Consider the following 22,329-nt stretch of genomic DNA (forward strand, 5'->3'; position numbering starts at 1 on the left):
ATAAAAAAAAATTACATTCCTGTAGATTAAAATCAGTAAAGGAAAAAAGAAATTAAATACAAATTATAAATGCCAAATAATTTATAGAAACTTGTAGAACTATAATTTTATTTATATGTTCCACTAATATGTTTATATTGTAAAAATTAATCAATCACAATCTGAATTATTATTTGGCACAGTTTTAAACTGTTCTATGTATGCTATATTTTCTTTTCTTTCTAATATCATCTTTTCTACTTTTGATGGCAAATTAACTCCAACCAATTTTGATGCTGTGCTTCTTTTAGGTATTCCAGCATCTTTTCGCTTTTTCCGTTGCAACTTTTTGGTTTGTTTTATCCTTGTTTCTGACATATGTAGTTTCTGAATATGTGCCACCAATCTTTGTTTCGTTCCAATCTTTATTTTGCATATATCACATTCATACTTTTCCCCAAAATGATAAGTTCGTATATGATGATTCAAATTATATTTAAAATAATAAACTCGAGGACATTTTTCATATGGGCAAGGGATAACAGATCTATTTTCTATGTGAACTTGAGAATGAATTTTTAAATGCCGTTTGCTTAAGAATATTTTACTACAATTTTTGCACTTGTGTTCTAAAAATAAAAATACATTATATTTACAGTATCTATTAAAAATCTACTTTACATCCAAACTTTTTTAAAATGCAAATGTACATTAATTATGTTATATATAATTTACCATTCACATGTTGAGTTTTTATATGAGCACAAAGAAGCATCCACTTTATAAAAACTTCATTACATCCTGGCATATTGCATGGATATTGTTTATCTCCTTGTTCATGACTTGTTTTATGCTTTTTAAATTTTGTCAAGCTTGTATAGCTTTTAGTGCACTGATCACATTTATAAAAAACTGGATTATGTATTGTCATATGTGCCTTAAGCTGATATTTCTTTGTAAAAGTTTCATTACATTCTTTGCAAGTCAATTTGTCACAATTCATATGCATTATATTATAATGACGCTTTAAGTTATGTTGATTACTAATATGTAATGAACACTCTGAACATCTTAAAATGAAGTAATATGTTAAATCATAAAGTAGTAAAATATTTTACAAAGAGTTTAGTTTACTTACTTATATAGCTTTTTTGTTGAATTATGAGTTTCCATATGTCGTTTTAAATGGCAATTATTAGTATAAGCTTTATTACATTCTGGATAATTACACTTGAAGTTTCTCTAACATAATCAATATTTTATTAAATGAAATATAAAGAGAAAATCAAAGATAATTCTTAAATTATAAAATATTAAATGAAGAAATATTACCTCTCCAATATGAAACCTAACATGTCTTTTTAATCGGGATGGTCTACGAAAAGCTAAATTACACCCAGGAAAAATGCATCTATATGGTTTTTCAGCATCAGTGTCTTTTACTATATTTTTAGATTCAGATAAAATACTATCAGATTCTAAAGTTGTATTATATCCCATTATGTATCGAATTATTTTTTCTAAAATATTTAAGAACAAGCTGCATAATATATTATAAATACCTATAACATACATACATATTTTTTTTGTATATTTATTACCTTAACTTCTTTTACCTTACAAATTCTATTTGTAACCTGTTATAATTTTCATTTACGATACGATTTTATGAAATACGGATATTTTACATATCACATTCTATATGTACACAAAGCACTTTGTTTTATCAATAAAATATTAATATTGTTATATTTGTGACTTTCATGAAGTCACAAAACACGTGTAGGAGGTCAGCTGTTCTACTACGTCGTTCACGTTTTTTTTTTTGTTTTTTTTAAGTATTGCTGTTGCTGTCGATCAACGAACTATCACAGCGTAATCAGCTGTTGACACCTTTTAGACGAAGTGAATATTTTTGAATAATTTTTTAAGATATAGTCAATAATTGACAGTAAGCTTCTGTATGGCTAAATACAAAACTTGTGGTATAAAGTTACAGTTCTATTTAAGTTATATGGTATCGTATATTTCACAAAAAATTATACGAACGCAATTGTGAATGAAGAGGTTAGATTTATCTATATTCGTTTGACAGCATATGAAGGTAAGATTTAATGCTAAATTAAGATTATGTAAATAGATCAAGACTTTTTATGTATAGATATATGTTTATATAAAAGCAAACGTTACTTTTAACCTTAGATCGACATTGTTCAATTTTCTAAATGTATCTGACACTATAAGGTCAATCTCAAATAAAATCCAAATGTCTTAGATGTCATTTAACATTTCCAGAAAATTTGTTTTTATTTTTCTATATATTGATAGTTATCTCAGTTACTATATATAACTTTTAATGGACAAAAAATACAATTTATACCTTATCTATGTAGTTTAGAAAATAATGTTTTTGATTAATAATACTCTGTTGATAGAACTTTATGCAAGTTAAAGAGATTAAAATTCCATTCTCTTCTTAAACATAAGTCACATACTGCTGCTTTTTTATATTTTTCTTAAGAAATGCATATCTATCTAATTTTTTGTAGTTATTTATGTACATTTTGATGGCTCAAATCCAAATATATCAATGTTAGTGTTTAATAATGTTTGTATTTCTCTGAGCATAGTATGAAGTGATGCTTGGTCTATGAAGTGGTCTTTTATTAAAGCAAATGACAAGTTTTTTATATAATTACTCTATTTTATTGATAATTATATATTTACTTTATAGATAACAAATGAATTTATTGTGACAATATCTAGTATTTTACAAAAAATATTCTAAAAGAACATCTTTCTTAGCATTGACATGCTTCAAATGAAGTATTTGAAATATCAGATACACTTTACAAATTTACTTTACAACTTTAATAAATTTTTCTAATTGATCATGTTTGTAGCCTTTATTTGTAGAAAGAAATATTTTTTTTAAAGTACTAAATTACAATTTTATAATTTGTTTTATAGTAGTATACAAAATTAATATTTTGTAGTAATATATAAAAAGTAATACAAAAGATATCATGTAAGTAGTTTAAATTTTTAATTTTTTGAAAAAAGTCATTGTTACATTTTAAAACGGTAATGTTATAATATTTTTACATTTTTAAAATAGCCGTTCGGAGATTAAAAGGAAAGTAACCTATAATTTATAACAAATGTTTTAAATAACAAAAATATTATGTTACATATACCGTAAAGTCGTCGATAATCCAAACGTTTATAAAGTCATTGAAAATACGCAAAGACCTTTTTTTATTATTGCATAAACTATGATATAAATTAGTAGATACAAATAAAAATTCAGTATTCTAATCTTTATTTCCACTTCTATAGCAAGTTTAAAATTTCGTGGAATCGACGACGACCTCACAGTGTCGCTCTAGGGTTAATAGTATTTCTGTAATATTGAATTGTGGAAGATGCGATGCGTATAAAATTCTGCAAGAGGTTAGATTATCTTTGATGTTTGACATTAGATTTTAGTTTTGTATAAAGTATTTGTGTCAAATTTGTGCATAAATAACAAAAATTATAAACTTTATAATAAAAAAAATAAATTTTATGTGAAAACAAACTAAACATAGCATTAACAAGTATAATACCTATAATAACGTTTGTGAAGTTAATTATAATCAAAAGCAAAATAAAAAAGAACAAGTATAAAAGAATGGTTAATTCTAATTCGCGTAAATAAATTAAAATTCTGAAAGAAGTACATTTAATAGAATATTATTTTCCAAGTGTGTTAAGCTTAAACTTTATTATTAAAAATTATATAATTTATATTATTCCAAATCAATAATAATATGTTATAAATAATGTTAGAATCTTCAAAAAAATAATGGGTCAAACACTCTGTGAACCTGTGACAGCAATGACATCAGCATGCTGTAGAAATTCAAACTATCGAGTTGCAAGTTCTTGTATGCAAGGTTGGCGTATAAAAATGGAAGATTGTCATGTGCATATTCTTTCATTACCTGATGATCCTGGTACTGCATTTTTTGCAGTATATGATGGTCATGGAGGTAAGTTAAAACATAAAATTGTTTGAAAATACATAGAAAGAATTATAGCTATTGTAAATAACAAGTTGTAATGAAAGATAAATCTAAATATAATTACTTTCATGCTAAAAAAAAAAAAAATAATAGATAATATTTATAGGTGCAGCAATGGCACAATATGCTGGAAAACATCTTCATGAATACATAACTAGGAGAAGCGAATACAAAGCTGGTAATATTGTCCAAGCCATACAACAGGGATTCCTAGAACTAGATAGAGCAATGCAAAATGATGCAACGCTTAAAGATGAACAAGCAGGAACTACTGTTATAGCTCTTCTCATAAAAGACAATGTTATATATAGTGTAAGTCCTTTTTATCTTACTGTTCTTTTGGTTATTATCATTATTGATTTGGAAACTTTATGTAGGCAAATGCAGGTGATAGTAGAGCAGTGGCCAGTATTAATGGCATTGCCATTCCACTTAGTCGTGATCATAAACCCACATTGAAAGATGAGCGTAAAAGAATTGAAGCTGCTGGTGGTTGGGTTGAATTCAACAGAGTCAATGGTCAACTAGCATTATCACGTGCTTTAGGCGATTTTATGTTCAAACGAAATGAACGTAAATCACCAAAAGAACAAATCGTGACTGGTAATTTTATAATGAATAATATGTAAGAATATCGAATTCAGGACAAAAGATTATTTTATAACAATATATTTTTATACATATAGCTTTTCCTGAAGTTCAAGAGTTCCAAATAACAGAAGATTGGGAATTTGTTGTTTTGGCTTGTGATGGTATTTGGGATGTATTGACAAGTAATGAGGTAGTTAATTTTGTAAGAACACGTTTAGTTCCATCGAAATTTTGGACAGGACAGAAACCACATACAATGGACCCTGAAGAAATTTGTGAAGAGCTTATGAAACAGTGCCTTGCACCAGATGCCTTAATGGGTACTGGTTGTGATAATATGACGGTTGTCCTTGTATGTTTTCTTCACGGAAAACCATATTCTCGTCTAATTTCACGCTGCAAAAAATTCATCAGGAAAGAACCTTTACTCTAAATCCTATTTCAATTATTATTTTTTATGTTTGTTCATTATTTAAAATTTTTTATATTTAATTTTACATCATAATGAAACAATGTTTCAATATCATGTTTTATCATGTTGTAAAATTAGATTAGGAAAAGATTATAAAATTTGGTGAGCCCCTTTATGAACTATTTAAACTTTTATGAACACAAACTACTTTAAAAAAAAAATTAGTTTTATATCAACAGTATTTCTCTTTCGCCATAATTATCAATGTATCTTAATTTATAACTTTAAAAAGCAAATTACGAATAAGCTGAATTACAAGTTTTTATTTACAGTTTCGAACAATGGACAAGAAGTGTCCAAATATAAGTTTAGTAACAATTTTAGTAAAATGCAGTAAATTTTCATTCAAAGTCCATAGTGTTTTTGTAGAGAAGAAAGAGCTGTATTGGCAAGAGAACTTAATTTGTCTGTGACCTTATTTACGCCTTCAAGAACACTTTCTTTAACATCATCTAAATCAACTCCAGATAAAGAAGGCGTGGAAGGTGTTACAGTAGAACTTCCTGTGCCAAAATAGTCAGCTGATGAAATACTAGATGAACCTTCAAAACGTCGTAAATTACTTTTACGTTCCCACTGTAATTGAAATAAAATTTTATTTTAAATAAAAACTAAACTGTATAAAAAAGGAAAAGATTAATAAGTAATATCAACTCACAGAATCATCATCTTTACTATCCTGAAAATACTGATCTGAACTAATAGCCTTGGCACTACCAAATTTCTTTTGTGCTTCTCCTTCCACCATCGTTTTATTATCATTTTTACTATTATTTGGTTTGCTTGGTGCAGCTACTCGTTTTGGTGATTCTGGCTTTACAATAATAACTTCCTCATTATGAGATTTGTTGTTAGTATTGCTACTATATGGGGTTAATAAGGACGCATAAAATTCGTCTAAACGAATAAGAAGCTCACGTTCGAGATCATCTCTTGGCCTTGGTTCAGAAGCAGTTATAGTTTTTGATGATGTTTCCTGAGTTATTGTCTGCATATCGCCAAGCGCAGAGTGACTCGCACCACTGTAAATTATATATATTTTAATACATTGTATTATGTTTTTACAGTATTTATCATTTATATTTTTTAAGTATTATTACATAAAATCATGATTCGCCATTTATGTATGAAATTTTATATATAAATACATATGCTTATAAACATAAATAAGTTTAGATTATAAAATATATAAAGTATAAGTATTACCTTCGTGTGTTAAATCCCATACCAAGACGTTCTGCTTGCATTGCTTTGGAAGGGTCTAACTGTTTTGTTCTCTGTTCTATCTTTTTGGCTTGTTCACTTAAATTCTTTTCATATCGATAAGCAAGACGTGTAGCAATTTCTTCTTGTTCTTCTTTTGTATTTTCTTGATCCTTCTCTTGTGATTCTTTGCTAGTTTCAGCAACACTTCTTTCTAACTCATCAAAATTTGTTTTAACCCTTTGAGCTCCTAATCCTCCAGTCTTTTTCCCCAACTATTATAGAAGTGTAAAAATTAAAAGTATTTTTCATGTAAAATGTATCACTATTTAATACCTTATTTATATTGTTAGTATTTTAAATTTATATTAGTGTTACAATTTTAGACTAAAAATAACAATTTAAAAGTAATTTGTGTAATTCATCATTAAACTGTATTAAACATAAATGATAAATAAATAAGGCATTAGAATACATACACCAGTTCGTTTATTCTGAACTTTTCTGACACCTATAGTAGGTTTCCTCTCAGATATCAAATTTGAGGTAGTATCAGATAACTTAACAGTAGGTCCTAAAGAATTAGCAGCAATTTCTAAGTTATCTTTCTGGTTACTTTTATCCTCATTGTCGTTGTTTGATATGGAGTCACAAACAGAAACTGAATTTCCTTCAGTATGCAGTGAAGATTCATTATGATGTGCTTCAGTATTTTCATGTTCTTTAAAAAAATCAATTTCACCTTGCTCTTCAGATGCTGATACTGGGTCTTCATCTAAATGTAACTACAAAAAAATAGAATCTTGAGAAAAATTAATTGTCCCAAAAATATTTTCAAACCAAATTCTTTTATAAAGCTGTACTTCATATAAAATACACACACACATGTTGGGTAAGTTAGTTGTATAATAAAGATAGTCTGAAAGAATTCATTGGTGTAATGACAAAAAAAAAGAATTCATGTAATGATATATAAATAATTTTTAAAAAAAGTGCACATATATTTTTACAACCATTATCAATAGAGTGTAAAAATAATCACATATCAACCTTTACAAAACTATTTTTCAAAACAAAGTATTAAGCAAATATTAGTAATCTGATGTTTTTGTGAAAGTAGTTTTACAGCTCACCATTGTCTTATTTTTTGTTGAAGGAAGAAAAACCTATAATTACCATATTTGTAGTTATAAAACATTTGATTAATCAAGGTGTACGTTCTGTATGGTAAATATACACACAAACAATACATATTTTACCTTTGTTCCATAACGCCGCATTGCTTGTACAGATGCTTGCATCAATTTTTCTCTATATTGCATAGCAGCACGTGAATTATACTTTTGCTGGGCATCAGTTGTTGTACAATTGTGCTGTATAAAATATTTTCTCTAAAAATATAATAGAAATCTATTTAAAGTTACATTATTATCAAATGACTCCAAATATTTAATAAAATAGTAATAGATCTATTTTAATAATTAATGACTTTAAATTTTATTAATAAAGAGACTAACAGCATTTGCATTTCCTCCCAATTGCATATTCCTCAATTGTAACCAAGTCCAATTTGTATCAAGTTGAGTGGATCGAACAAATGTTAAATGAACTCCTAATCCTCGATGAACTGCAGAACAGTCGATACATAGGAAGACACCATAAGTCACACTTGACCATGCTGGATTTTTTGCATTGCAATCGAAACATGTCTAAAAAAATTACAATACTATATTAATATATACTACAATATTTGATTAATTGTTTAATTATAAATTATATGTTTAATTGATAACAAATTTTCTTTAATAAAAGAGTTCAGAATTATTATTAATATTTCCGTAATGTAAATTGATATAAACTACCCTGTAATATGTGTCACCATGAAACGGAAGATTCCAGGAAAATTACAGGTTGGGAAGAAAATATGACGTTATCGTTAAAATTGTTGCCACGTATGATATTGTATAGTTTTGTATAGTTTGATATTTGACATCGCACAGTTAAGTAATAAATAAAGAAGCAAACCTTATTCGTTGGAATAGCTCGCAATCTTTTAAATATTTCTTCAATATCACTTTTGCTAGGTGCTGGATCTGCCATTTTTGACGTGTTGTCAACGGCCTCGCAAAGTATTCTGGGACGCATAGCGACAGTTGGTACATTATAACTAGAGGTCGCTTAATTACTATTTGGAGTTTAATTTACTAGAAAGCACATAGTTAATATTTTAAATTCAAATGGATTTTGAGCATATTAATTCTTTACACAAATATATAACTTAGTTGCAAATTATTTTTAAATATTTACTATACAATATAATGTTAATAATACATAATAAATTAAATAACAAATTTTCAAAAGTTTCACATTAATTTTATATACAATTTTAGAAATATTACTAATATTTGGAATTCATTACAAATTTCTTTTTACACGAAATAAAAGTAAGGAAATGTAAAATTGTATAATTATGAATTACATCAAGATTTTTTTTTATCATTCGATGTGTCAGGTCGTTGTCCACTCGGAGAATCGCTTACATTTACTTCTTCTTCTTCTACTTCCAAATTGTTTAATCTATAATCGTTAACATCATGATTTTATGTATAAATATTAATATTTATAAAAATAACTAACTCATCCTGTTCAAGGCTATACAGCATTTGGAAACCAGCATCAAGACTAGGAGGAAAACCCATTTCAGGATCTAACAGTTGAAGAGTTGGCACTTCTCGATAGACATTACCGAATTCATCGAGTTCTTCAAATTGTAATTTATTAGCTGCTTCATCTAAAGTCATCCTATAAATTGAATAAATATTAAGAGAAATAAAACGGTTCTTTTTTAAAAACATTGCAGCTACTTCAGTACAATTAAATACTTAGAACTATAAGCATTAAGTTCAAGTTGCCTCTGTTTTTCCATCATTGTTTCAACCTTCTTTTTCATGCTTTCCTCAAATTTCAGTACATATTCTTGATAATAGTCATGAAGAGCAGCTATGCCACCAACACCTGTTTCCAGCAAAACTCGCTCAAGTATATCCTACAAGGATATATGTTTATATTAAATTTCTCAGTTTTGTGAAGAATAAGATAAGATCATTAGTTAATTTTATTTACTGGAAAACCATGATCTTTTTGTTCATATGCTGCCTTCATTAAAAGTGTCATTCTTCTCAGAAAATGATCTACAATATCTGTAAGTGTTTCTATAGCTACATTTGAAGATTTTTCAAATCCAATGTGTGCTAGAAGAATAATAACTGCATGCTTCAATATACAACGAACTGTTTCTGGTGTAAGATAGTGTATTGTGGAAGCATTTCTAAATGCACCTCTAAAATAAAAACCTTATTGATATTTCATTAATTTAGTAAATATCTTTCATATCTACACATTTTTATACCTTTCTTTTTGCACAGATAAAAATTGAAATGAATTTTGTGTTTCTTTTTCTTCTTGGGATTCATGTGTTTCAATTGTTGTCATATTTCCAAGTACCATTCCTTCTTCCTAATAGAAAATGTAAATATGAGTAAGAAAGTATAAGACTTACATTTCAAATTATTATTTTATATCATTACCATCATCCTTAATTGTTGATGCAGATTTATAGTATTTAAAATGTGAAGATTTCCCATAGGTAATCTACAAATTAGAAATTAAAAAACTAAAGCTGACATTCTAAAAAGAAGATATATTTTTAAATTATAAATAACTTCACTGTATATACTCAGGTTGTCTGTCTATTTGAAAATCACAATCAGCATTATTTGATTCTTCCATAACTTGTCTCCAAATATTTTCTATGATATCTGGAGTTATCACTTCTTGTTTCAAATTCTCTCTTGCTGGTAGTTCTCCCCATAAAGAACCGGTTCCACTATTTTTTGTAGACTTCATTATTAAAATTCCTATCAGATTAAAATGTATCAATTTTGATATTTTTTTTCTGTTATATTATTGATAAACAAAATTTAATTTATAACATAATTATAAATAATTTTTCATGTTAAATACAAGAACTTTTAAATAAATTAGTTTTAATGAAAAAATTATTGTGATATACCTTGAAAATTTATTTAATATAAACGATACAGAATAAATATAATTAAAGAGATTTTTGTTTCAAAATTTCTACGAAAGTTTTTTTATTCAAATAATACATTTACTAAAATAGAAACAAGTTTTATTTACATATTCTTTCTGTATATTTTAAAATTAAAGTAACTGTCAACATAGAAATAGAGTAATAGAAATATTCTTTTTCCGTTAAAAAAACCGCGCATATGCACATATATAGTCACATGACACGTTACTCTTTAGAGAATGTTGTCATATTTTAGTTAAAAATCAGTAACGAAACCATTGTTCGTTTTAATATGAACCTCAAGTTTGTGAATGTTTATGGACTGTTTAAAAATAATATTCTTTACCGAAAGATGTTATCCAAATGAAGTTAAATTTTAGTTAATCTTGCATCTCGTTTAAGTTTACCATAATTTGACATAGCTATTGTTAGGTTAGAATTACGTTACCTTGAGCGCCATAATTTTATTTTGTTGTATCGATGTGTTAACTACTTATCGAAATAGGTTTCGATATATTTAAAAATCGATAATATTTTAAGTGTATGATAAAGGAATAATTCACATTATAAGATAAACTTTATATCTTTGATTATATTGAATAAATATTAAGTTTTAAATATGTTTTATCTCTCATTTGTTCATCTATAATTTATATATTAGATTATAGTTACTTGCAATTTTTAATTGATTTTCATATAAAAGTACTTTATTATAATGGATAACGAAACATTTTAAACATTTTTATAAATCAATCATTGGAAGTTTATGATTTATGAAATATCAGTTGTTTATTATTCATTATCATTTATCCTGCATAGTACGTTCCGCGTTTGATTACGTTCTTTTTTAAATTTTTTTTAATATGCAAATATTAGAAGATTCTAAAACGAGCGGTAGAAATGGATAACGGTAAACAGTATACAATGGCATTAGTATTATATCAAGAAGGTGTACAAATACTCATTGACTCTATGAAAGGTAATATTATATGTATATTTTACTAAAGCTATTTCCTTTACTATTATATATAATTATAGTTAGATGAATTTTTATTATTATGTTATTATTTTCATTTCTGTTTTAATTTCTTTCAAATATTAATTAAAAACGTTTAAAATACTATTTTAATTTATTATGCTATCTTACTATAATACATCATACTCAATATATTTTTTAAATTTTCTTAAATTAAAATGTTTATTTTATTATTTTACATATTTTTTAAAATTTAGTAAATTATAAAATATGAATTTGTTAGCAACTTAGTAATAAAACATGCAGGTATAACAGATCCAATTAGGCAAAAACATTTTGCTACCAAGACATCACAATATTTGGACAGAGCAGAAAAAATAAAAATTTTAATTGACCATCAAAAGGCAATTGGTACATACAGAGAATTAATTAAAATTGAAACTGGTAGTACTGGATATGGCTATGGTACTGTTTTTGGAAGATTTTTAGATGCATCAGTTACATATATTAACATTGAAGATCCTTATATAAGAGCATTTCATCAGGTATTATTTAATTTTAATTTAATTAAAATTAATTTAAGTTAATTTAGTCATGTATCAAGATTTTGATTTGATTATTTTTTGTTTTTAGTGTCAAAATTTGGTAAGATTTTGTGAATTGGCTGTGAGAAAGTGTCATGCATTGTCTAAGATATCTTTAATTACAACTTTTGCTCCAGATGACAAGCAAAATCAAATAGCGAGATTGGTGGAATTAAAACAAAGTTTATCATCTCATCTTATTACTTTTGAATTTAAATTTTCTGATAGTTTACATGATAGACAAATAATGTAAGAAACATTCTACAAAAATGTAATTATATTTATTGAAATTATTATATTTTATTTCTATTTAAACATTATTTTAGATTTAGCAATGGATGGGTGATTAAGATTGGCCGTGGGTTAGATTATTTCAAAGCACCTAATGGAAAGTTTATGTTAGGTGCTTGTGATCTTGAACTAAGACCTTGTTTAGAAACGACTATAGATATATTTCACAAAAATCAATTAAATAGCAATTAAATAGTCAATTAAATAAATTATATAACTTTTATAAAATTTGACTTTTATTACATTGGTATTATAATTTCTATTATAAGTACATAAATATTTAAAAACAATATTTTCTTTTTACCAGTATATTTTTATAATTTTATTTGTATTTGAATTAAAATTTCTGATGTAATACAATATATGATATATTTTTATGCACGTGTAATAAAAATATTCATTACATATATACATATACAGTGTTTTTATTATACAAGTATATAAACATATACTTGTATATAAACATATACATTTTTTTCTTATAAAATATATACCACATATATACAATTTCAATATTTTATTAATCTTAATTCAGAGTACTATAATCACTGGCCTTTGCAATATCAATTTGTTTTGCAGCTCTTTTACACGCTCTTCTTAAAGATTTCGTGTATTTTAGCAAGCCAGTCTCAATTTGATCTTCATCCTCCGTTAGAAGGTCTTCAGCCTTATATGATGGAAGACAATCCGCCCCTCCGACAGCAACTACTTGCCGTGCAATCTCTGGATCTACGCAGAGTCTTGTAAGTGCTGCAGCTGCAGTAATTTCTAAACGTCTATATGCATCCTCTAAACCAGGAGGCCTCATTCTAAGAAAAGAAACCAACGCAATTGAGGCACGAACTTCCGCCAGGTATGTTCGTGCTTCAGGTATACGCGCCAGTTCACTGATAAGAGCTGCTACTTGTTCCATTAACCAAACGTTTCTACCAGCTGTCTTTTTAACAGATTTTAACAGTTTTCTAATCGTGTCATGTTCCAATATCACAAAAGCATATTTTTTGGATTTGGATAAGTGGTTGAACGCGGCTGCGACTAACAATAAGGTTTGACTACAATTAGTATTTTCGACTAGATGATTTAAAGGCGATATTAAATCTTTTGCAAATGGCTCCAAGTAAGGCAGACCAAACGCATTGACCCAAGGCGCGGTAATCTGCACAATTAATGCTGTTGCTTCCATCTTCTCCTTCTCAGATGTATTATCTATAACTAGTAAGTCTGTCAATATTTCTGGGCCACCATCTTTAACAAATTGGTTTATTGCTGTTGCAGAACAACATACGCTCGCTAATGCACGTAAAGAAGCTGCAACGAATTCCACTGACGTCCGTCCAGCAGTAATTAAACATGTCAAAAGTGCTCTAATACCGGAACATCTTGTGATACTGTTTCCTGCTCGAGGTCCTGCTAAACCTAAAGCAGTTAAAGCTGCCAGAGCACCTCTAGCCAGTATGGTATCATTTTTTGGTGCTTCTTCCAATCCTCTAACTACTCTCTACAAAGTGATATTGATTTTAACATTATGTATGTTATATTAATTATTTTATGTTTACATAATATGAATTAAGTCTTACTTCAATATAAAAATCTAAACGAGTATCTACAGCACTGTCAACGTAGTTCTTCATACTCTCCAACTGTGCTAATATCCCCTTCAAACTATTTTGCTGAATTCTATGCGGAGACGGTGTACCCAACTCGGAAAGAATGGAGAAAGCGTCCTCTTCTATGGCACGTAAAAGCTGCTGTTCTGATCTACCACTTTCTAGATGCGATATTTTGCTATAAAAACATGATTTATCGGTATTGTTTACTATCCTCGATTATATCCTGTATTTAATGTTACTTTTGTTATTTAAGACGTCAAATGTAATTTATCAAATTTCGAAACATTTCCAGAAACACTCACTGAAAGATATACTGATAATGTCGGTCAAATTGCTCAGTTCTGACAAGCAGTTTGTTCGCAGCAGCTGTAGCTAAAGACGACAGATTTTTCAAATCTTTAATTTCGTCCTTTTCATTTAAAAACTCGCATGGTTTCCGTCTTGGCAGAGTTTTGCTTTGAAGAGTGTTGCCACACTCGTTATCGGTTTCCATCGCGAGATTACTCAACCATGCTCTCACCGATGAGGATTGTCTGTAAGTTCTGGAATGTAGCACAGACTTGTAAGTTGGTTCTGTCTCTGAAAAGTTGCCTGTTATCGACGAGTTTGCGCTTCGTGGTGCTGCCGCATCTTCCGGTGGTTCAGTTGCATACAAAAAATCGCCAAGACACTCATCTTCCAAGGAAACGGACGGGGGAATTTTCGACGCATCTACTTGATCATCTTCCGTTCTATAAAAACGATTACTTAATTAGTAAAAAGTCACAATTGGTAGAGCAATATGAAAATTGTTCTAATATTTTAAAAACTTAGTAATTGTACTAATATTTACAATTTAGTTAAAAGATGGCTACCTCTTTGTCTGATACAAATACATTCATAAAAGAAAAATAATTTAACAATATAATATTTAATATTTTATAAATATCGATAACAAAATTTTACAATCTAATAATTAATAATAACACGATACTATTATTAATTAACAATAACATATTGATTTTGATTTTGTTTTTTTCTGTGTAACACATCGTTCTCTGTGTTTGAATTATTATAGGAGAAAAGTTCTCAATTGTTTTGTGCCAGAAAGTAAATACAACAATTAACGTGCCATTCGTCTCGTATTACGACATTAAGGGAAACGTGCGCTGCTCGAGGTAATTAAATAACTGCTTAATCAAACAATTTCATCACCCATTAAGCTATCCATTAGTGCAACAGTGCTGTAGTCCTGTTAGCAGTAAACATACAATACTCGTTTCATCTCAGATATTTGAAACCTGACTTTCAATCACATGCCTCGGATAATGTATCGTAAATTCGATCTATATCCTTACAATGTACTTCATTTTCCTAAGATATAATGTGTACATCGAGGTAACGTTAAATAGCCGTCGTTTACAGAATTTCATGCTTTAAGGAAGCATTATGATGTATTTATTTCTTATCTTAACGGTTATAATAGCGTAAATAATTGTATCCGTTGGTCGTGCACCGTGAAATTTATACAGCCATCCATCCCGCAGATTTATTTTAGCCTTATTTAGGATTAGAATGATCTTCTATTGCAGCAAGTCATTGATCCTCGTTCCTCGAGGATGATTCGCGGAAAAAATTCGGTGGTTCGTCCGATTTCTGTCCAAGTGTGTCATTTCGTATGTTACACAATAAAAAATCTCTTCTCCATTTTCAAAATATGCTTTTCGGCATTATTAATATATATTAATATGCAATTTATACTGGTGCATCAGCAATGCTGAAGACTTTCTTTTATTCTATGTAAATGTTTATATTTATACTATTTTCATTTTAATTAATTTTTTTTCGTATTTCCAGATTTTAAAAACGCACTGACCGTATAGAAGAATCTTTAACAACGAGATAAACAAAATTTCTCTGCGTTTTACCCTAATGTTTCGAGATATTTCTCATTGCCGAAAAGAAATAGAAGTTTCCTCGCAAGCACATTAAACCACTAACATCTTATCAGTTTAAATTAATGCTCTCAATACAAAACTAGCTCTTGCAGTTACTTAAAGCGTACAATCAATTTTAAAAATAATCAATATCGACTTTTACTTAAATATCTACATCTATTTACTCTCATTATATCACTGGAATTAATGTCATTTACGTATGTTATATTTAGGTAACATTTAGGTAACATTACGTATGTTACATTTAGTACAGCTTCGGATCAGAGAGTCTACTGTCAAGTCGCCAACGTCCTACAAGATAAAGTTCCCTTCAAAGATCACTGCATTCGTAAAAGATCTACGATACCTTAATCACGTCATAACAGAGTAATTATCCAGTTTGCTCCAATGATTAATGAAACAGCATCTTCACTTAACTTAGAAACATTAAATTCCAACAAATGGATCACGGGTGACCCAGATTGCAGCAAGGATCTACGGTACCTTAATCGCGCCATAACGAGACAGGAGTCTCAACTACTGTCGCCGCGGCATAGTAAAGACCTAACCACTGTCCAATACGCATAACCAGGTGCACGGATTCCGTCGTCTAACAGCTGATGATTGACGAAGAAACGGATGTATTATAGTGCAAAAAGCTGACTAATCGGTCAGCTCCGGAACTAGAATCGTTCTCTCACGGACGTCGATGACTAATCCCATTTCTTTGACTAAGCTGCGCGCCATCACCTGCACACGATCCACGCGGTAGCTGGAATTCTTCGTACGTTTGCTGTCGTCGCACCGGGACACATAGGGGCCGTGGTTGACTCAAACCGCGTCGTTCTTTCATTTAGGTATTCCTCGTGTGGCACGTTGCATTGAATCACGTACAGGCGCGCGTACATCTACAGGGTGTTGAAAGAAACGCGTCTCATAGCCTTGGTGGATCTATGATGCGTTAGATTGTCCGGAATTAAATAGCGTTTTTCGACGTTATGTTCAGCTCTAAGACTATGGATCTGTAATGTGTACTCGAATATAGTATATACAGGTAGTGATAATTAGAGCGTCACGATGAAAATAATTATGTGTACATATTTGTAATAATCGAATGGTAATTAAAACTTTGTAATTTGGTAATTACGATAATTCAATGATTAAATAATAATTAGATATAGGCAATTATATTTCTTTGTGTGTAGAAGTAAATATTGGAGTATTAGTTTAATATCTGCACCTTTGTCAAATTTATGATTAATATTTCTAATGGTTTCTATTGTTTTATATTATATTTTGAACTTTTAGAAAATATGGTGCAAAATTTTTTTCTTTTTTTACAGAGGATGTAGGATTATATAATATATAATAATTGTGAGTTCAAAATTTGTTATATATTAAACTGGAATTGGTGAACTAACAAAGTGAAGTGCCTAGCCACTACATGGTTGCCAAATTGAGGAAAAAGAAATATGTCTTTTATTGATGTAGACATAAAAATGAAGTAGAATTTTGTAGTATTTGATTATTTTTGTTTGTCGAATATTATGTCGTTTTAAACTTTCTACGATTAAAAATAAGAGATTAGAACTTCCATGCAAGTGGAGCTATTCTGTAAAATGAATGAATATCCTTATGTAATAGATAATGGAATCTAAGAATATCAATTTTTCGTATGACCATGTCGCATCCTTTATATCCAGCTATTTGATGTCATATACTTATTTTATATAATTGGAGAATATTATGTAATATTCTAGAATTTCCTTATATTCATTCTTTCTTCATGGTCACGTTTAAAAAAGTACCTTACAATGACTGTTTGATTTGGAGTACTATAATAAGCTTTCTGGTATTCTTTTGTGTCATGTGATTGCTCCGTTTTACCAAAGAGATAAATCTAGCATGATAGCGATTGAAAATTAGGAAGACGAGTAAAACTGAATATATTAAAACTTCTTTCTAGTTAGCCTGTATAATATTGTCCCTTTATATTTAATATCAAAAGATAGTAATATATGTAGATCTAGCTTTCCAAGCTCTTTTTCTAAAGTAAATTCAAATTAATTCTTTTTTATATATATAATAAAGAAGCAAGGCTTATTTCACTTAGTATTGCAGTCTGTGTACAGTTTTAAAAGTAGTAAACGGTGAAAAAGAGCAAGAAATCCTCTAAGCATTAATGTTACATAAGACAAAACGTAATAAACCAAGTATGTAAATCGATCGTTCATTTCCACAGTATTTCCTCCTATTAATGTAGATTCTATAAGTTACGCTGAATACCAGATTGAACTAGACACTGGGTTTAATTTACGTTGTAAATGGTCGAACGTATATTAATCGATGTTAATTGACGATATGTTGTGGTATTTTCCCACTTGTCCCATTTACGTTCAGATCCCGTTCGAGTTCATAAGGGATGTCGACTCACTCATCTCAGACAAGTCGTACATATTAATTCTTTCATCGACTTCTTCGAATATTAATTACGTATTCATAGAAATATAAAATATTAATTTGAATATCTAATCTTTACAGATTTTGATCTTGCAATTTTCACATTGCCAAATAGCAAAATTTGGAAAGGCCATCTTCTATCTAAAAAGGAAATTAAAAATTTTATACCAGAATCGACGAGAAAATTATAATAATAATATAATAAGTACTAACTGCTTTTATAATACTAATACTACACACATTTCAACAGAGTGCATCATTATTCGTACAGGAACAGTTAATCCAGCAATACTAATATACAATAGTCATTAAATAATCTATAGTAATCGTTACAAAATTGTAAAACGATAAATTATTATATATATATAATATCTGTAACCATGGTATGAAACACCATTTCCTTTTTCCTACTAAAGAATTTCAATCACGCATAATACGTTTCACCAAAGCAATCAAATCGCGCAGAAATTCTGCTCATTACGTTTCGTGTCATAAATCAAGTGCGAGCCGAGTCGTTTTCGTCGCGACACGTTTTGTATAATGAGTATTTAATATTCCCAACGATGAGTTGCGCTACTTCCAATGCACCTACAGAATGATGACCGATCCACATGCATACGCAAGCATACGGTGTTCCGTCATCATATAGGGGTAAACGAGAGTTTACGAAACAACCAGAAGAATAATATGGGAAGTGCCTTACGTGTTGCATTCCTATCGCTTGGCTCACCCAGGGGACATTTATCGTGACGATTCATGTTCTTAAAACATACATCCTTCACACCTTATCGACTCTTACAAGGTGCGGCTCGCCTTCAGAGATAATGCCCTTTGGTATGAGACCCCTTAATTTCATGGCATTATTGATCAAAGCGGAGGTATTCTGAGCTTGAAACGACTGCAGAAAGTAATAGCCATAATGAGAAATAATAAGGAAATAATCTGCATAGTATACACTTTTCCTCATTTTCTTATTTTCTCCTTGGTAGTAATTAGAGTGATGAACTTAAGATATATTAGTCTTTGGTATGTGTATGCAACATATACTGGATATGAAATGTATTCTCATGTGATCACGATATTTGTACATTACCATCCATAGTATTATCTTGTAGAATTGTTTACCTTTCATAGAGGAAATATTTACCACTTTAATAGTTGAATATGAAACAAATATGTTTCTTAGTACACAACGTTAAAGGTTCATTGTCATGTGTTCTTTACAAAGGAATTATTCTCTTAAAAAATTGGTAGTATTTTTTAATTACGTTAAGCTAAAGAATATGTAAATAAATACGTATTTACGTGCGGTAATGTATATATATGATTCGTTATCAGGCTTGTTTTAAATTACTTAAAAATATTTTTGTGCACAATCTTCATATAGAACAGATCTGGCCATGGCTCTGTATCTGATTCAAATCGTTCAATGACTTTTTGTGACTACGTGACTCTTACTGACTTTTGTATATTTAAATTACCTTCGTGCTTTTGACACTTCTCTTTCTACAGGTGTATTAAGGATCATCGTGTTTCGAGGTAGAATTCTAGAGTCCTTGGGTGTAGAAGTGTACGTTGGATTTGGAATAGCCTCGTCTCCCAACCAAAGAGTGCCGATTCTTGAATGCATTCCATGTCGCCGATCTTTAAATCGCTTCCGTCTTCTTCGACGCATCGGTGTTTCGTTTTCGCAAAATTCGGAGCAGTTCGATAGCTCAGAATCAGAGAAGCCGGAATCCAAACTTCGAAGATCTTGACTCAAAGGACTGCACGATCTATTTGCCAAAGCCGTATTATTTTCGTCCTCTTTGTCTTCGTCCTTTATTTCCATTGTAACCCTGTAAACATTTTTGACAAAACAGATGACTATGATTATTTTGCATTCCAATTGAAAATATTTAAAGCTAATATTTAATATTTAAATGATATATGAAATAATTTGCTTTAATAGATCTCAAATTTTTAAGGATCACGTATTTTAAATAAAGATACAATTGAATACAACAAAGTTCTAAATTTTGGCGAAATGAACCAATGTAAAATACTAATTAAACGATAACAATGTATTATAAACTCGCGTAGCAATATATTATGAACCATAGTCATATTCAAACAAAGTATCTAAAATAACAATTTGTATAATACATGGGTTTTATCCTTGGACTAAAAATTTACGATACCGATAAAGTTATATTTAGGCGAGACAAAGAATTATTGGAAAAAATGAAATAGATAATTATCGTAATATAAATAATTTGTCAAAATTATATGTAAATAATGATACATTAAAATCAATTATTTTTGCAAAAATAAAGAAACACTTAAAAAGATTCAATACCTACAACAGGATAAAGAACGACTAAGTATGGGAACAATGCTCAGTTTATCAAACATTATTATGATTATACGTGTCTCCCAGGAAGATGGTCTAACGTTATAAAACAACTTTGGAACGATTTCAATGCTTGAATACTTATCGTACGGTCGTGAAACTGAAATAATTAAAGCAGCGGTACGAACGTAGCGTTGTGTGTCAATGTGATAAGGAGGAACCGATAATAGGCGAGCAAACGTGCCCGACAGAATAAACTTACAACGTCAGAAATTTCATCCCGATTGCAGTAATTTCACTTACGTCTGAGTCATTAAATTTTCCTCGTCTATCGTCGTCGTTGTATATTGTCGTTCCTCGTTTTCGTTCGGCAAGACGCGAATCGCCGTTACGTTTTCAGAATCGTTCGTGTAGCTGGTATCGTTTATGCTAGACGATCGATCCTCCGCTTCCTCTTCGGCAATTTCGAAATTACGTGCAATATTTTGCTTGACTTTAGCGAAATCGTTCCTCGAAGCGAAAGGATCCACACTTTCTAGATCCCGAGACGCCATGTGGCTCCAGAACACTTTGCTTTGATGTCTCTTGAACGCGCTCATCTTCTCTATTTGCTTTCCTCGACCAACTTTCGCGACAATTTCAATCTCGTTCTACAAAGTGTTTATCGTCGAACTCGTTGAAATAAAGATTGGTCTCAATGACTTAAGAAAGTTCTTTAGATGGTTTGGTTTCGACGTTAACGACGAAGATGAGCAGTGGAACAATACGATGCCAAACTGGGGTGGTTTCACGATTCAGTAGAGCGGAACGACCCTCCCACTGGTCGCGTGCTCGGAGAACCGTATGGTGTCCGTCGCAACCCCCATGGAGAATCCGACCGCTTTTCACATTAACACCAGGAACATTCCTTTGACACTTTCGTTGAATATTACTCCTCTTTTTTTTCAATTGTATCTTGTCAACAACTTCTATGCAAATTGCACTGTTTATCGTTTGAACTAAAAACGTAAAAATATCAACATTTAACTAAGCGAGTTTAACCAAAATTTTAAAGTGGCTGATAAATTGTGAAATAATTTCATTCAATTTTCAGTGAGTTTTAAGTTCATCATCGAGTTTTGTCATTGATGAAACACTATCACGTTTGACGTGTATTTATATTTAACGATTTGCAGTGGACGTAACGATGTAGCGATTGTTCAGAATCTATGATTTAAATCGATAATTTATCGGATACACGAAAACATTGATTGATCGATCTAAACGTATTGATGCTTCGCGAACGACTGACTCGGATCGGGTCGCTTCCGACTTCCTCCCATAAGTCGCACTCCCTTCCCGCCGCGAGCTCGTAAGCCAACTCGTATGAAAATAGAGCTCCTCCCCTTCTCTTTTGTCGCCGCCACGGGGTGCATGCCTCTACTCGGTACGTGAACCCCCGTGTACCCCATGTGTAACCGCCAAAGCGTAACTAGGTGCATTCTTCGCGCAGAGCCTGCAGTGGCGTGAACAGGAAGTCTATTCGATTAGATTTTCCAAATGTAGAACGATTAAATGCAGATATTCCAATTTCTGTAAAAAATATAAGATAATTTTCAAAAGTTTCAAAAATTTTTCAACAAATTTTTATAATTTTCATAATATAAAAAATGAAAAAATTTAAAACTCTAACCTAAATAAGTAGTATGTATTCTTACAGAGCACTACTTCATACCTTCAAGTTATCGTAGAATTTTTAATTATAAAATGATATAC

General features: G+C 29.9%; 6 protein-coding genes across 10 annotated transcripts; 2 read left to right on the forward strand and 4 right to left on the reverse strand.

Moving 5' to 3' along the window:
- Positions 1 to 150: 150 nt before the first annotated feature.
- LOC108553559 (zinc finger protein 431) lies at positions 151 to 1,479 on the reverse strand. The gene is made up of 4 exons (XM_017908512.1): positions 1,312 to 1,479; positions 1,118 to 1,221; positions 715 to 1,049; positions 151 to 608 (listed from the first exon to the last, which is right to left on the reverse strand). Exons 1-4 carry the CDS (start codon positions 1,477 to 1,479, stop codon positions 151 to 153), a joined length of 1,065 nt encoding a protein of 354 aa, XP_017764001.1.
- A 291-nt stretch (positions 1,480 to 1,770) lies between these two features.
- LOC108553546 (probable protein phosphatase 2C T23F11.1) lies at positions 1,771 to 5,296 on the forward strand. Of its 3 annotated transcripts, none has more exons than XM_017908495.1 (6): positions 1,771 to 2,083; positions 3,319 to 3,432; positions 3,811 to 4,013; positions 4,153 to 4,358; positions 4,424 to 4,649; positions 4,733 to 5,296. In XM_017908495.1, the coding sequence occupies exons 2-6, from the start codon at positions 3,410 to 3,412 to the stop codon at positions 5,068 to 5,070; spliced, it is 996 nt and encodes a 331-aa protein (XP_017763984.1). In that variant the 5' UTR covers positions 1,771 to 2,083; positions 3,319 to 3,409; the 3' UTR covers positions 5,071 to 5,296. The 3 variants fall into 3 exon arrangements, with proteins under 3 accessions (XP_017763984.1, XP_017763986.1, XP_017763985.1); XM_017908496.1 differs by lacking the exon at positions 1,771 to 2,083 and adding an exon at positions 2,986 to 3,007; XM_017908497.1 differs by lacking the exon at positions 3,319 to 3,432.
- Positions 5,297 to 5,327: 31 nt separating this feature from the next.
- Positions 5,328 to 8,428, reverse strand: ArfGAP3 (ADP-ribosylation factor GTPase activating protein 3). Of its 2 annotated transcripts, XM_017908493.1 has the most exons (8): positions 8,338 to 8,428; positions 7,830 to 8,021; positions 7,572 to 7,703; positions 7,446 to 7,478; positions 6,792 to 7,097; positions 6,316 to 6,587; positions 5,768 to 6,131; positions 5,328 to 5,685 (listed from the first exon to the last, which is right to left on the reverse strand). In XM_017908493.1, the coding sequence occupies exons 1-8, from the start codon at positions 8,410 to 8,412 to the stop codon at positions 5,455 to 5,457; spliced, it is 1,605 nt and encodes a 534-aa protein (XP_017763982.1). In that variant the 5' UTR covers positions 8,413 to 8,428; the 3' UTR covers positions 5,328 to 5,454. The 2 variants fall into 2 exon arrangements, with proteins under 2 accessions (XP_017763982.1, XP_017763983.1); XM_017908494.1 differs by lacking the exon at positions 7,446 to 7,478 and having other exon boundaries at positions 5,329 to 5,685.
- Positions 8,429 to 8,792: 364 nt separating this feature from the next.
- LOC108553557 (uncharacterized) lies at positions 8,793 to 10,808 on the reverse strand. 2 transcript variants are annotated; one of them, XM_017908509.1, is made up of 8 exons: positions 10,752 to 10,808; positions 10,049 to 10,229; positions 9,900 to 9,963; positions 9,722 to 9,828; positions 9,436 to 9,652; positions 9,195 to 9,358; positions 8,950 to 9,114; positions 8,793 to 8,889 (listed from the first exon to the last, which is right to left on the reverse strand). In XM_017908509.1, the coding sequence occupies exons 2-8, from the start codon at positions 10,216 to 10,218 to the stop codon at positions 8,793 to 8,795; spliced, it is 984 nt and encodes a 327-aa protein (XP_017763998.1). In that variant the 5' UTR covers positions 10,219 to 10,229; positions 10,752 to 10,808. The 2 variants fall into 2 exon arrangements, with proteins under 2 accessions (XP_017763998.1, XP_017763997.1); XM_017908508.1 differs by having other exon boundaries at positions 10,040 to 10,229.
- Positions 10,809 to 11,305: 497 nt separating this feature from the next.
- Positions 11,306 to 12,448, forward strand: LOC108553543 (MIT domain-containing protein 1). Its single transcript, XM_017908491.1, has 4 exons — positions 11,306 to 11,384; positions 11,697 to 11,926; positions 12,015 to 12,214; positions 12,292 to 12,448. The coding sequence occupies exons 1-4, from the start codon at positions 11,306 to 11,308 to the stop codon at positions 12,446 to 12,448; spliced, it is 666 nt and encodes a 221-aa protein (XP_017763980.1).
- Positions 12,449 to 12,782: 334 nt separating this feature from the next.
- insc (INSC spindle orientation adaptor protein) lies at positions 12,783 to 21,593 on the reverse strand. The gene is made up of 5 exons (XM_017908498.1): positions 20,878 to 21,593; positions 19,724 to 20,080; positions 14,169 to 14,597; positions 13,834 to 14,041; positions 12,783 to 13,754 (listed from the first exon to the last, which is right to left on the reverse strand). The coding sequence occupies exons 1-5, from the start codon at positions 21,171 to 21,173 to the stop codon at positions 12,783 to 12,785; spliced, it is 2,262 nt and encodes a 753-aa protein (XP_017763987.1). The 5' UTR covers positions 21,174 to 21,593.
- Positions 21,594 to 22,329: the final 736 nt, after the last annotated feature.

Source organism: Eufriesea mexicana, unplaced genomic scaffold, assembly GCF_001483705.2.
Source record: "Eufriesea mexicana isolate 0111107269 unplaced genomic scaffold, ASM148370v2 scaffold11180, whole genome shotgun sequence".
Classification (NCBI taxonomy): domain Eukaryota; kingdom Metazoa; phylum Arthropoda; class Insecta; order Hymenoptera; family Apidae; genus Eufriesea; species Eufriesea mexicana.